Source organism: Eumetopias jubatus, unplaced genomic scaffold (genome assembly GCF_037043125.1).
Source record: "Eumetopias jubatus isolate StellerSeaLion01/CBP00866 unplaced genomic scaffold, mEumJub1_p1.0 scaffold_7, whole genome shotgun sequence".
NCBI lineage: Eukaryota > Metazoa > Chordata > Mammalia > Carnivora > Otariidae > Eumetopias > Eumetopias jubatus.
Genome location: NW_028274813.1, coordinates 73,527,663 through 73,543,834, shown reverse-complemented (window position 1 = coordinate 73,543,834; position 16,172 = coordinate 73,527,663). Strand labels below are relative to the sequence as shown.

At 37.6% G+C, this 16,172-nt stretch overlaps 1 protein-coding gene across 11 annotated transcripts in view; it reads right to left on the bottom strand.

Moving 5' to 3' along the window:
• Positions 1-263: 263 nt before the first annotated feature.
• Positions 264-16,172, bottom strand: part of HNRNPC (heterogeneous nuclear ribonucleoprotein C) — a 53,724-nt gene continuing 37,815 nt past the window's right edge. For 9 of the 11 annotated variants that reach the window (XM_028095124.2, XM_028095121.2, XM_028095125.2 and 6 more), the window contains 4 exons: positions 1,937-2,097; positions 1,141-1,254; positions 738-898; positions 264-638 (listed from right to left, as the gene is read on the bottom strand). In XM_028095124.2, coding sequence (XP_027950925.1) covers positions 555-638; positions 738-898; positions 1,141-1,254; positions 1,937-2,097 — 520 coding nt within the window. In that variant the 3' untranslated portion in view covers positions 264-554. The remainder of the gene's footprint in view (positions 639-737; positions 899-1,140; positions 1,255-1,936; positions 2,098-16,172) is intronic. The other 2 variants (XM_088024682.1, XM_088024683.1) reach the window with 1 other exon arrangement.

Here is a 16,172-nt window from a genome sequence, read left to right as displayed (position 1 = left end):
ATTACACTAATTATTTTTCTAGAGGATGCATTTGACATGCCAACTCTCATTCACAAAAATACATTGTTACATTTGTGTTGAACAGCCCCACATAGCTCTCTTATGTGGGGTATAACACACATACCTCTAACTCAAAGCTGCTCTCAGGTGCTACTCAACTAATGCGATTGCCTCTGCAGTTAGGGAAGCAACTACTGAGCTCATGTATGAATGAATGGAAAGAACTGTACTCCCTGCATAACAAGAGATTATTTTGGAGACAGTTGATAAAAACCACACATCCTTTTTATTGTTAAGTCATAAAGAGGTATCAAAATTAAAAGCAAAAATTACAGGGTAAGACTTAACATAACTACTAGGAGCGTCAAAGGAAGTGAAAATGGGACTAGGCGCAGGGCAATATGAATTAATGTAACATGGGAAGGACAAGGATGGGGAGAACAGTGAGCATGTGCTGAAGATACTAGGGGAGAGGATCTGGTGAAAATTTTGATCTTAGACAAGCGCCTAGATAAAGAAATAATGGGACAACATTTCTAAACCCCACTATGTGCTTAAGAGTCATCCTCGCCATTGGCGCTGTCTCTGTCATCCTCTCCTTCCTCAGCCTCTTTTTCATCATCCTTGATCAACTCCAGCTGTGAGAAACAGACACAAATAGGATGGAGTTAGAGGCACTCCATGTGTCCCTGCTCCCCCCTCCACCACCTCTTTCTTTCCTTTCCCGTGGTTTTCACCTGGTCATCCCCCCGATCTTCATTATCATCATCATCCAGTAGGTCCCCCTCCTCAGCAGAGTCATCTGCACCCCCCTCAGACTCCATCTTCACATTAGTCTCATCTTTCTTCAGGGAGCTGCTGCTCTGCTCCTCTTCTGACTTATCATTCTTCATCTCTACTGGGGATGAGAAGGACAAGTCTGTCTAGGGGCAAGTAATGTCCACAGGATGTAGACAATCCCCACTAATGATCACAGAACTGCAGCACAAATCTAAATCCTCCCACACAAATGCCCTTCCCAATTCAAATTCCCCAAGTTTCATATTCAATTGCTTTATATCCCACTATTCCAACATATACCTTCAACTACCTTTGGTAACTAACCCAACTTTACACCCAACAAGCGGCAAGACCATTTACCTCCTTGTTTGCTCTGTTCTTTCTCAATTTTTTCCAGGCTTTCCAGTAGAGAATCCACTTTTTGTTTTATCTGGGTCAACTCCTTCTTAATGGTCTGAAGGTCATCACCTTTCACTTTAATACAAATAAAACTCTAGATTAGAATCAACTCTACCAGAAGCTACCAGATGCCAAACACATTTCCAACTAAACCATATGGCAATAGCCAGCAGATCCCAGGGGAGAAATGGAGCCAAGATCATATACTGTCCCAGTCATGGGGATCCTCATTTTTTTAGTTGGTAGCTAAAAACTAAATCTAATGTGCCTACTCCCTTAGCAAAAGTATTCTTTCTTTTGTAGGCCCACTACAGACCTCAATTATATTTGAAAGCACTTTTTGTACTGTTTGACTGACTTACACATTTTGTAAATTTACAAGTGCTTAGCTCCCTAAAGTCTAAAACTTTAATTGGCCCCCTAATCACTACTATCTTCTCCTCTTCCATTGTTTTGCTTATACAAAGCCATTTGTACAAACCCCATTATTAACTACATTAATTTCCCTATTTCTACTTTTAGTATTTTTTTTAAGGATTTATTTATCTATTTTGACAGAGAGAGTGAGAGAGGGAACACAAGCAGGGGGAGAGGGAGAAGCAGGCCTCCTGCTGAGCAGAGAGCCCAACGCAGGGCTCGATCCCAAGGACCCTGGGATCATGACCTGAACCAAAGACTTAATGACGGAACCACCTAGGTGCCCCAATTTCCTTACACATAAGAAATAGAATCACAAAGCTGCAATAATAATACATACACTTTCCAGACTTGGAAGAAGATCCTCGCTGTCCACTCTTAGAATTGAAGCCACTTTTGCCCCTTCGTGAGGTGTTTCCTGATACACGCTGGCGTTTTGAAGGAACTACAGCCCGAGCAATAGGAGGAGGAGGAGGAACACGTGCTGGGTAACTATACATCCTATTGGATAAAAGGAAAACAGAATTCCTTCACAACTAAGTCAGCAAGATCGATCAGTGACCTTATAAAATAATAATGTTCACTGTCCCTCAATTTTTTTGCTAATTTCATTCAGAAGTCCAGTAAAAACCTACCTTCTTTGCTGTTCTGAATATAGCAGCTACTTAAAGAAAATACTACATACACACATGCATATCCAATGATAGTTGGTTGGCTTTAAGTGATGGACATAAAAGGTTCCTCTGTACTCTGGCAGTATTAACAAAGCATTACTTTGTATAATGAACAGCCTACATATGTATTTGTGTGTATATACACAAAATATGTATTTTGTGATTTTACTCTATATATGCTACAATTCAATAAATAAAACATAGAAACAATCCCAAATAAAATACAAAAAGGGACTGCAATTAACGGAGTCTGCAAACAGTGGTATTTATTGTGAGTTAAATCCCATCAGTTAGCGATACTAAATTGAACCATATAAAACTGATAGTATTAACCAGTTTTGGCCTACAAAAACAAAGAGCCATTCATATGTGTTAGCTTTGTATAAAAAGCCATGGTCCATTCTAACAACATTTAAGCAGAGGATGCACTCATAGTTCCAATTCCAACAGGATGGAGAATACTGTGTTTTGTTCGCTTACATCCACTCCGCAGCACACATCAGATCTCAAAAAAAAAAAAAAAAAAAAACCACCCACTGGTTACTTAACTGCTGCTTCCACTGGAGAAGTATCCCAGTGACTGCTAACGATACACCTCGAAATGATGGCTTGGTAATGACTTTCATTTTTGTAAAGAGAAAATTCAAAGTACAACCAAAAAACTTACATGGATAATAGTTCTAGAAAACCTCTACATTCCATGTTTTTATTTTTACAATAGACTGGCAGCATAAGGTAAGACCTACCACGGAAAAAAATCTTTTTAATTCTGTTCTGCACCTTTTTAGTAGCTAACTTTCCTCAACCCAACTTAATCTTGTTTTTTCCATTCCAATTTTAATATACTAGTAGCTCATTTTTTTCCTAGGAGTACCTATGACAGGAACATTTTCCTAAATTAAGAAAGAGCACATGGTACACTGCCAAACAAGTGAGGGTACAAGTTAGTAATTTTCAACCAAGCAGTTTTTAGTCAAGACCACCAATACTTTTTCCCTTGAAGCACGGTAGTTATTAATTTGTCAAGTACTAAAGAAACAACGATGTGGTATAAGTTACTAAAGCACTCATAATTCTTGTTCTAAGTTCTCTTAAGGAGCACTTTATAAAGTTTTGAGTCCCAGGAAATAAGAAAATGTAGGATTCAGAAAGTATTATTAGTGCTTCTACAGGTTTCTTCTCAGCGAATTTTTTTTTAAAAAGATTTTATTTATTTGCAAGAGAGAGAGAGAGACGGCACATGCAAACGGGAAGCAGCTGTCCGAAGGAGTAGCAGGCTCCCCGCTGAGCAAGGAACATGATGTGGGACTCGATCCCAGAACCCTGGGATCATGACCTGAGCCAAAGGCAGATGCTTAACCAACTAAGCCACCCAGGAGTTCTGCAGCAAATTGTAAATGAGTTGTTAATTTATCAGTTTTAATTGGTTTATGGGAATTAACACAAACAAAAAGTGTACTTATTATAACATTTTATCACTACTTTCCATACATAAAGCTTTTCTTCTTTTGGCCCATTAATGCCCCACAGTATAATAATTCAAAACTATAAAATAAAACAAAATAATTCAGAAACCACTCTCCTTTGTGCAAGATGATGGTATTTTAAAAGCAATTTCTGGAGGTAAACAAAGGTGAGTTATCTTTATCTTTGGGCATGAAACATCTCATGACCCAATACTGCTGGATCTCACCTACCTATCCCTTCCCAACCAACCCACTCAGCACCAGTCTCTAAACCAATTATCTTGCCATTCCAGATTCCCTCTATTTGTAGGCACTGGAACTTCCTTTTGAACCATACAATTTCACCTGATGCAGGTTAATCATCACAATGAAAATGAGGCAAGAAATGCACTTTTAAATCTGTGTAATGGCCCCACAAATACAAATCGAAGTCAAATGCTCTAGTTTTCAGAAGAAAAAAGAAGTTTCAGAAGACCAACTGGTAGTGCTAAAGGGCTTGTAGTGCCATGGAACTTAACTGCTGCTCAAGCAAAAATGGGACTCATGAAACACTCACACAAAGATTCCCCTAAGGAAGTTTAAGCAGATCTTCCTTGTAAAATGTCAAAGTGCACAATTGTGAAAACATGAAAATTATGCCTACTCTGACAACACTCCAGTTCAAAGGGATAGGAAATATTACAGCTTCAAGAACTAGTTGCAAATTAAGTTAACCATTTCCCTCCAAGAAAACCTTGCTTATCAAGATTAGTATCATGTGCTGATTCCCTAGTGATAAAGCCAAAATCATTAAAAAGTCTTCATGAAACTTTCATTGTAACAAAAGGAACAAGCACTAAATCCCAAGAGAATTATGACTGCACCCTAAATCAGAATTCTGGACATTTAAGTGTTGATATAAAATCTAGCCCAAATAAAAAAGGTCATTAAGATACCATTTTAAAGAAATTAAAACACTTCTGGATGCACATTAGCTAAGTAATTATCTGAACAGATAAGACAAACTGTCCTAATCTCCAAGCAAAACATAAGCATTACAAGTCATTTATTAAAAATAGAAGTTAACAGAGGTGCCTGGCTGGCTCAGTCAGTAGAGAATGAAATTCTTGGTCTCGGGGTTTTAAGTTCCAGCCCTATGTTGGGTGTGGAGATTACGTAAACAAATAAAATAAAATAAGATAAACATCTCTTTATTTCAGCTCAGGTCATGATCTCAGGGTCATGGCATCAGCTCTAGGCTAAGCAGGGAGTCTGCTTTTCTCTCTCCCTCTGCTCTTCCCCCCACTTGTGTACTCTCTCTAAAATAAATCGTAACAAAAATAAAAGCTACATGCTATAATTTATAGGTAAGAGCAATCTAATAAGATTACTCCCTCCTCCCTGTACAACAGTGGCTTATCACATTCAGTTTAAATATGCAATCCCATTATAATTTCATTCAAGTGTCAGGAAGTATTTTCTTCTGCTTCATTATTTTTTATCTACAATGAATTTCAAGATTATGTTTCTCCCTGCTTACCCCTGATTTTCCTAGGACTGATTTTACAGGCTACCTACCATGTTGTTTGGGCTTTAGAATGTGTGAGGATCTCCCAAACTGCTAAAATACTATGAACGTACCTACTCACAATAAAGTTAAAAATCACTGATGCAGGAACAAGACCAAATCTAAAATGAGTGCTCATTTCTCAGAAACGAAACTCGAAACTCTATGCCACACACGGGGCTCGAATTCACCACCTAAGAGTCACCGACTAAGTCAGCCACCTAAAATGTGCTTTAGAGAAGTCCAGAAAACTAAGTACAAATTCATGAGATTCAAAAAGAAGGATTTTAAGAAAGTGATATGAACAAAATCCCAGTAAGTATCAGTAAAATGTAGTCTGTGGGATCTAGAGGAAACCATGGGAAACAACAGCAAAAATTATGTACAGAGTTTAAGAGCCAAAGAGCAGCATCCTAGCTCCAGTATTTACTAGTTAAATAAACTTCCAGTTGATGAGATACTCACCTCAAACTCTAGCCACCATGACTCTAGACATAAACCAGTGCACCAACAATTCACTTAAGAGTTGAAACTAAAGCCCTGAGTGAAGACTCTCTGCTACTGCAATTGTTCTAAGTTTTATTCTCGTCAGTGGGCTCACTCTCCTGTGACAATCTGCAACTTCAACTACAGGTTTCCCACCATACCACCCAGGGTAAACCTTCAGCACGCACTCCTTATATACTATTAAAGAATCAAGGCTTTCAGTAATTGGTATCTCTGAACATTATAAAATATTTCTGGATAGTTCTTTCCCATTCTTTGTAAAAGCTTCTATGAAACTGTATTTGAATGATTGGATAACTATTTTCCATTATCTTTTAAAACTACCAAAGTACAACCCCTCAGACTTTAAAAAAAAAAAAAAATCATGTCATTCATTTTTAATGTAGTAAAAGTAACACAGTGAAATTACCTTAAATGCACGATTAAAGATTATGGTATAAAGTTCATTTTAACATGTAGACAAATGCTTAACTAAAAACAAATTTTTTTTAATTAAAAGATTATTTATTTGGCAGAGAGTGAAAGAGCACAAACAGGGGGAGCAGCAGAGGGAGAGGAAGAAGCCAGCCCCCTTCCGAGCAGGGAGCCCCATGCGGGGACTCGATCCCAGGACCCTGGAATCATGACCTGAGCAGAAGGCAGATGCTCAACCATCTGAGCCACCCAGGCCCCCAAAACTAAAATTTTTTTTACGATCCCAGGACCCTGGAATCATGACCTGAGCAGAAGGCAGATGCTCAACCATCTGAGCCACCCAGGCCCCCAAAACTAAAATTTTTTTTAAGTTCACCCTAATGTAATTTTAATAGTCTGTATTCCTTTAAATCTCAAAGATTTATGAGTAGCCTACTGACTTGGCTTTATTTATATAAGAATAAAGGGGGGAGCTTTAAAATGTCTATGTAATGTTTAATTCAGGTTTACATTAAAATGTAAATATGAAACTCATGAAAAAACGGATCCCAAAAAACCTGTTTTCATGTTGCCGAAATGCTTGTTGTGCTTAAAAATAAATTTTTATAATTTGTGTTTTATTTCTGAAGAAACAATTTCTAAGCCTTACTTGCAGGTATTTTTCCACAAACATGCTGCCTTGGTGAGTCTTCTTGGGAGAAGCTGAACTGAATAAACTGTGAACTTAAAACTTGTTTTGCTAATGCAATTTATGAATGGAGTGCCAATTACCAATATAAATTTGCAGAGTTGTACTTTATGTTCCTTAGCTTTGTGTTGCCTTTAACCAGTGGTCCATTAAAGATATAGATGATCTATACACTGAAAAACTTGAGCAAGCCCTGCTCACCTCAATGATAAAGGGACTAAAGGACAAACCAGTATGCTACAAAGGATCATTCAATATATAGTGGCACCCAAACTATTAAATTTTAAAGAAAAAACAATTTTGTAACTAAAGGAAAAACAAAGATTACCTAACCACCTTTGTGGGTTTAAGAACACTGCCCAAAGAACAATGATCAAGGCTGGGAACAGCACATGCATTCCCGCTTACAAAAAGGAGGAGTCCCGAGTCCCACATGGGGCTCCCTGCTGCTCAGCAGGGAGTCTGCTTCTCCCTCTGGCCCTCCCCTCCATGTGCTCTCTCAAATAAATAAAATCTTAAAAAAAAAAGGAATTAACAGACCCTGTACATGTAGAAACAATGTTGCCAATGAATAAACGGTTCTACAATCTTTCAGAAAGAATTGTCGGTTTAGTATTTGGGGGTATTTTTGCAAATTCAAAGGTAACATTTGAAATTTTCAATACATACAACTGAAAATTGCCTCACTGATTTATTTACAACTCTGCGAGAGGGAAAAAATAGTTAACTATACCTACTCATTTTAAGATGCACCCAATTTTACATATTTAAAAAAATAAAAGCTACATCTTAAAATTTAGAAAATATAGTGATTTGTCTTGATTCATCTAGGAAGCTATGTTAACTCAGGTGTTTCCAGAAAAGACAACTTGAAAATTCACCTGAAAATTTTCTAAACAAAAAATAATCTGAGCGATAAAATATGTGGGCTGCTTTGATCAATCCATTCAGGAACAGTACTGGATTGAAGACTATGTTCAGGGGGAAAAAAAATTTTTTTTTTTTTTTAAATCTTTGCTTCTGCTTACATCAAACTTTACATCCAGGTGATAATCTTTAATAGACACAATTTCCCAAGAATTACGACCTTATTCATTTGTCATAATGTTAACATATATACTACTCCCCAAATGTCACTTTGGGTCTTTTACAAAGATAGTGTCTTAAGAACTGTCAGTGTGGCACAACTTCTTACTTTTTTTATAAAACCAAAATTAAAAGAGTATTTATTGAGAATACTGTTTACAGACCATATGTTAAGAACATGTAAGCACATTCATTTCTGTATTCCTCATTTTACCAAGGCAGGCCAGAAGAGTACACTTCTTTAGCTTACAATAAAATAAATTTAAGTAGTTGTCTGAGAACACAGATTTGTGGTATGCCAAGGGCTAGGGTGGAGAAATTGATTAGGAAAAGTGCTACATGGTGAATTTTTGGGAAGGATGGAACTATCTCTATCTTGATTATACTGGCAGATACTGTATCTTATTTATACTATGTACGTTAAAACTGTACAGAGTAAACTCTGCTGTATGTAAAAAAGTGACCTATTTTTATCTTTCTCCATTCTTGAAATCTCCCTGTAATGTTTCTGCCCAACCATTATCAAAACCTACCCTTGTTGAAGTCACCAATGATCCCCACACATTTTTAATTCTTCGTATTACTTAACATTTGCAGTTCATCCCTCTACTCTTTTAATACATATTCACACAGCTGGGACACTTCAAGCTTCTGGTTTTTCTCCAGGTTTCTTCCTTTATGGCATTCTCAATTACCCATACTGATTCCTCTCTCCCGGGATCTCCACTTTCTATCTTCATTCATCCAATATTGTGGGGTTTATGACCTATAAGCAGACACTACTGTGTCTCCGCATAAACGGAGATTATGCCTAACTAACATCTCTCAAAGTGAATTAACATAATTAATTAACTTTGCCTAATTAACATCTCTCAAAGTGAATGTCTAATAAACATGTCCATGACCAATCTGTGAATATTCACTCCCCAATCTTGTTCCCATGTTTTTCTCTTATCACTGTTTCTGTAAATTCCAAGTCTCTGGTTGTCCAGGCCAAAACTTTGGTGACATCTGATTCCTCCCCAAGCCTTCACACTGATCGGTAAGCAAATCAGTCTGGATTAACGTCAAAACTCTCCAACAGCTTCCCATCTCATTTAGTAAGAGCTAAAGATGCGTTAACTTGCTTTTATGTGTTCAACCAACCCATCTTCTCTAAGACCATTTATTTTCCACCATAGCACCCTTTGTGAACACAACAATGCCTCTCCTAAAGTGGCCTCTAGCAAAGAACGTGTCACAAACAACACTAACACAACAAACTAAACTATCTTTATAGCTGGAAAGCCAGGAATACTGACCTGGTTTTTTCCTAGCTTTATAAAGACTATTGGGGAGTTTGCCTCTAGGAAAATCAGGCAAACGTAAGTTGAACATAATAATCTACCACAAAAATCGCATCATTTTCCAAGCTATTACAAAATAAAAATCAGATCTTGTTCCAATAATGGATGTGATAAGACTATCATGTCATACTTGCCTTAAGGAAATCACAAACAAGAATTTCCACTGGTAAGTTTCTCCTGCTATTACATATTTTGTACCCTAAGAATCTCTTTCCTTTGCTAAACTCCACTAATCTGACAGTAATAGTACATTATTTTAAGGTAATAAAGGTCCCAGAAAAAAAGTTTTATATCTGCCTGAATAAGTCAAACTCTTATTTGTTGGACTTTTTCATTCCTTGGATTACAGTTCTTAAGAGGGCATATCAAAATATAATCTTATCCTATTTATCAAAGGCTACCTTCTCTTTCCCTGAAAATTTAGTTTCTTGGATAACCCTAACCCATATTCCTTGTCAGCATTGTTCTGTTTAAAACTGCAGTCTGAGTTCTCTAACCTCCTGCTTGAAGAGAAGTCTTCAGTCATTACAATTCTCATACTCAAAACTACTCAAAATTCATTAGACCCAGTAAGGCTTAACTTTGCAGCACCCTATACCTGCAGTGTCAAGCTGAGCAATCATTAGCCACATGTGGCTATTCAAATTAAAATCTCAGTTCCTTAGTCACATTAGCCAAATTTCAACGCAGAAAAGCCATATTTGACTAATGTCTACCACACTAACCTTGTAGATATAGAATATTTCTATCAGCACAGAAAGTTCTATCGGACACCGTTCTATTTTGTTGTTTCCACAGATATCTACCGCCTATATATCATTTCCAAACACAGCTTAGAATACTATAATTGTTCAGTCTATAATAAAACCTTAATCTTTATAAACTAGTAAATGTCCTTAGTATAAAGTGATAGTTAACACATCTCCTGTGAACACAAGGCAGAATAGTGAAACTATAAAAAACTGAAAACAGTAATAAACCTCAAAAATGTCAGTATCAGATACTATATCCATAGACGTGTATTTACAATATATAAGGCCTTACATTCAACAAGAAAACCCAATATAAAAACGAGCAAAGGCTCTGAATACATTTCTCCAAAAATAAACAAGTATCTAGTAAGAACACAAAAACTCAAAGTCATTAGTTTTTTTTTTTAGTAATCTCTACATCCAATGTGGTGCTTGAGCTCACAAATGAGATCAAGAGTTGCATGCTTTTTCGACTGAGGTAGCCAGGTGCCCCTCAACATCACTAGTTTTTAAGAAAATGCAAATTAAAACCACAATGGGATAACACTGCTCACCCCTGAACTAGTAGTTAAATAACAAGGACAGATAATAATACAGCAAATGCTGGCAAGTATGTGGAGAGAGTAGAACGCTCATACATGTGGCTGATGGGAATGTAAAATAGTACAAATGCTTTGAAAGACAGTATGGCAGTACCTCAGGTTAAACATGGAGATACTGTTAAGACCCAGCAATTAATTCTACTCTTAGTATATACCCAAGAGAGATGAAAACTAAGTCTATGCAAAAAAGTGTGTATACAAAGGTCCACAGTAGCATCATTCAAAATGTGAGAACATCTCCAATGTCCACCAACTGATGAACGGATAAACCATATTTATCCATGGTATCATCCATACAATGGAATATAATCCAACAATTATATTGCTGGGTGGTTCTGTTAGTTAAACCTCTGCCTTCAGCTGAGGTCATGATCCTGGGGTTCTGGGATCAACGTTGGATTCCCTGGTCAGGAGGGAGTCTGCTTCTCCCTCTCCCTCCCCACCCCCTCCCTGGTCATGCTCTTTCTCAAATAAAATTAAAAGAAAAAAAAAAGGAATGAAGTACTATCAAATGGTACAACATGGATGAACCATTAATAAGAGTAAGAAATCAATCATAAAAGACAAATACTGTACAAATCCACTGATATGAAATGTCCAGAATAGGCAAATCTATAGATAGAGGTGGTTAGTAGTTGCTAAGTCTGGGGATAGAAGAATAGAGACTGTTAACAAGTGTTTGTTTTTGGTATGATGGAATGTTCTAACATTAGAACACGGTGGTCATGACCGCACAACTCTAAATGTACTAATTTGAATTGTATACTTTAAAATGAATTTTATAGGGGTGCCTGGCTGGCTCAAGTCATTTAAGTGCCTTCGGCTCAGATCATGATCCCAGGGTCCTGGAATCGAGCCCCACATAGGACTCCCTGCTCAGTGGGGAGTCTGCTACTCCCTCTTCCTCCCCTACCCTGGCTCTCACTCTCAAATAAATAAAATCTCTTAAAAATTTTTAAAAATAAAATTTTATAATATGTATAAATACATCTATCTCAATAAAGCTAAATTTTAAAAATAAAAAAAAAAAATGTCAAGGAGAATGACAAAATCTACCAAAATCTAAGAGTATCCTGAAACAGAATCCTAAAACAGCAGAGGCTATCTTTCAATTAGAGGTTATAACCAGAACGGCATTTAATTCAGAATCATACAGCAGATTCTCAGGGTCTTTTTGAACCATCATTTGCTTATCAGGTGTTTATAATGTCTCAGCTTTCATACTATAGCCTACTGTCAAACCTAATAATTACTTATTGTTTCCTGCACTCCCAAGTCCTCAATAGAAGAATGAGAATTACTTGGCTGTCCATAACTGAGGGTCAAATGTTTTCCCAGGAAAAAGGTATCTTCCACCTACTTACAAAGAGTCCAAGACACACAGAAAAATAAGCAAACAGCCCAAAATGAATGCTAAGTGAAATAAAGAATGTACTACCAAAATTTTAAGTCAATAATACCAGGTTTATGTTGAAAGTACATCTGTACTAAAACTATGCCCTCAACTAAAATCCACCTAGCAACAATGACATGATCATGTTCCAATGCAAAATAAAACCATCAGAGGGGCTCAGAGGAAATCCAAAATTTCACCTTATGCTTAAAATGACATCTACGAAGGCATCCCTTAGCTTTCCCAAGTAGCTAAGAACCGCGTTGGTCTGAATCACATGCCTTTCCAAGCAGATGGTCTCACCCAATTCAAAACCTAAATACTTTATGTGCTCTTCCTTCAGGTCCACTGCTACTCAGGAATATCAGAAAAATGGAAAAAAGGAGGGAGGCAGGATGATAGACCCACTAATCCGAGTAACATGGGGGAGAGGGGCTATGATCTACAGTCACTATTTCTATAATTTATTAATCCAAAACCTAAAACTCTTGTGTGCCTAGAACAAAGTAAGGGCTTAAATATTGGTTTAATATGATGGCTAGCCTCTTTCACTTGTCTAGCATTTTTTTTATTTTTTATTTTTTATTTATTAGAGAGAATGAGAGCGAGCGAGCGAGCATGAGAGCGGGGAGGGTCAGAAGGAGCAGCAGACTCCCCGCTGAGCAGGGAGCCCGATGTGGGACTCGATCCCGAGACTCCAGGATCATGACCTGAGCCGAAGGCAGTCGCTTAACCAACTGAGCCATCCAGGTGCCCCTGTCTTGCATTTCAATGGAGAATTCTCCATCACTGTACTTCACCCTCAACTACTTTTCTCCACTGTCTACTGGGATACCTTCTAGAAGAGCTGTAAGAGAAGTATCAACAAACTTTTTCCCCAAAATTCAAACAACTCAAGCCCTCTAAACCTCCCTTTCATGTAACCTTTACTACTATAATCTTAGTCATAAAAGATAAAAATCTAAGCTATACTTCATTATTTTCTCCCTTCAGAACACTCTCAGAACTTTAACTCAATTACACCAAGACCAGTCTACCTCAGAAATTCCTGTACCTCCTCTCCATTCCAACATTTACAATGTTAACTACTTAATACATCTTTTTTCCCCTCCAATTTCTCTTTTCTAGCCATGAAGCTGTTTCTAAGTTATTTCTGCCTACAGGACATATGCCTAACGTGCCATACAAAGCCCTCCTACAACCAACACTCTTTTTTCTTTTAAGATTTTATTTATTCATTTGACAGAGAGAGAGAGGGACAAGCAGGCTCCCCACTGAGGAGGGCGCCTGATGTGGGGCTCGATCCCAGGACCCCGGGATCATGACCTGAGCTGAAGGCAGATAGATGCTTAACCAACTGAGCCACCCAGGGACCCAACCAACACTCTTTCCAATTACAACTGGTTGCTTCCCCAAATACAACCAGGGATATTTACAACTCTGTACCTTTACCCTATCTGTGGCAAAACCTTCTACTTAATATCAAAAGCCAGCTGAAATATACCACTATGTGAGAACTACCTGGGGGCTCTTTAAATCTTACGAGAGCTTGGAGCTCCACAAAAAGAAACACCACTCATCTTCCTATGACACAATCCTATACAATGAAGGGAACATAGCTGATATTAATTCCACGTCACTTTCCTCACTGTATCATATAATGCTTGCTACAACAGTTTATTAGATAACATATGGCTTGTCATACACGCACTATATTTGGTATGTAAATTGATGTATTCCATTCTTTTTATTCATGGTGTGCTGGCATATTTACTTAATATACTTTGATATGGAATAAAAATAGCACTCTGAAAAAGCTCTAATGGAAGAATTTTTACAGTCCAGTCACTTATACATTGTTTAATTATTATTCACGTACCATATGCAATGTGTGATTTTTATTATAAAGTCCTCAGAGATCACACTGAAAATCAGGATCTTTTTGAACAGTCATTTATCAGGTGTTTATTGTGTCTCAGCTTTCATATTATAGCCTACTGTCAAACCTAGTAAGACACTGTTTCCTGTGTTCCCAAGTTCTCAACAGAATGAGGAGAATTACTTGGCTGTCCATAACTGGGTAATGTTCCTTTTCATTTAAATTGACATATGACTGGGCGCCTGGGTGGCTCAGTTGGTTAAGCGACTGCCTTCGGCTCAGGTCATGATCCTGGAGTCCCGGGATCGAGTCCCACATTGGGCTCCCGGCTCAGCAGGGAGTCTGCTTCTCCCTCTGACCCTCTTCCCTCTCGTGCTCTCTATCTCTCATTCTCTCTCAAATAAATAAAATCTTTAAAAAATAAAAAATAAATTGACATATGACTCTCATACCATAGAATAAATGTACACAAACTTGTGCAACCATTACCACTATGTAATTCCAGAACAATTTCATGGGTTATCTTGTAAGGGAAAGAAAAGTGGGACCACAACTGATGAAAATCCATAGAAATCTCAGTATTTTTCTAAAAATGGATGGTTTTTTACTTAAGGAAACACTAAATATTTGTGGCACAAATAGTAAACACAAGTCAAATATGATTTTAATAATGCCAGTTTAACTATGGCAAACATCAATTCCATGCAGATGTCAGCCTAAGAACTTTCAGATCTACTTGTAGTATATTCCAATTTTGCTTAAAAGGTTAAGATCCCTCAAAAAAATAGAGCTTTAGGGCACCTGGGTGGCTCAGTCATTGGGCGTCTGCCTTCGGCTCAGGTCATGATCCCAGGGTCCTGGGATCGAGTCCCACATCGGGCTCCCTGCTCGGCGGGAAGCCTCCTCCTCCCTCTCCCACTCCCCCTGCTTGTGTTCCTGCTCTGTCTCTGTCAAATAAATAAATAAAATCTTAAAAAAAAAAAAAAATAGCTTTAATGCCCATGTATCTCCAAAACGTGCTGAATATTTTTTTTTAAAGATTTTATTTATTTATTTGACAGAGACAGACAGCGAGAGCAGGAACACAAGCAGGGGGAGTGGGAGAGGGAGAAGCAGGCCTCCTGCCAAGCAGGGAGCCCGATGTGGGACTCGATCCCAGGACCCTGGGATCATGACCTGAGCCGAAGGCAGACGCTTAACGACTGAGCCCCCCAGGCGCCCGCTAAATATTTTTATTACACCACCTTTGGCACGAGAACACATACAGCCTTCTAATGATCCATAATTTTAAAAGTGAATGACTAAAACTCAATGTGGAGATTTTAATTAAATTATAAATAAATTTCAAATTCAGTATTTCAAAGCAACTGCTCACACAAGGTCCTACAGCAACAATTTTCCTAAAAGCAACAAGATTAGCAATACGACACAACTGAAACTGGATCTCTGTCAGAAGCTTCCAAGTTTTCAGACTTTCAGCATCAACAAACAGTAATGTTTTGCACACAGGCGTGACTTATGCAACTCCGTTTTATACACAGATGCCCATCAATAGTCATCATTAAACAACAACAACAAAAACTACCTTTGGGGCTGTATCCTACCAGAAAAAAAATGTTTTGGTTAATGAATCTTATATGTGAAACAGAGTGGACAGTATGTCTGTCAGATATTAATACATCTAACATTTATCAGCAATTTTTATTAAAATTCATCCCAAAATGCCTAACACCTATAAAACTAGGAATGGCCTTAAGAACAGAAACAGAAGACAGGCCTAATTCAGGTAATCAGTGAAAAAGGTAACTTACGGAAAAAAACCTAATAATCATTTTGACTTTTCATCATTAAAATGCACAATCTGATCACTGTAATAATGCTAAGATATTAAGAACTACATTTATTTAACTTTGAAAGAACAGCACCATGTACTGAGAATCCTCTCAAACTATGGTAATCTTTAACGATCACAGGTAACAGTTTTAACTTTCCCACCTATACCCTGAATTAAAATCAGTGCAGAATGTAGCATAAAGCTACAGAATCTGATCCCGTTGTCTCCTCAGTAGACAACATACTAAAATATAAGTCACTTGGTTAAGTCTTAAACATTTGATTACCCTCCAGTTTTAAAGGTAAAATATTTACAATCCTTGGGACTTGATCACAAATGCCCACTCAACCCCCAAACAAAAATACAGGTCTTTCTAACTCTCTTAAATA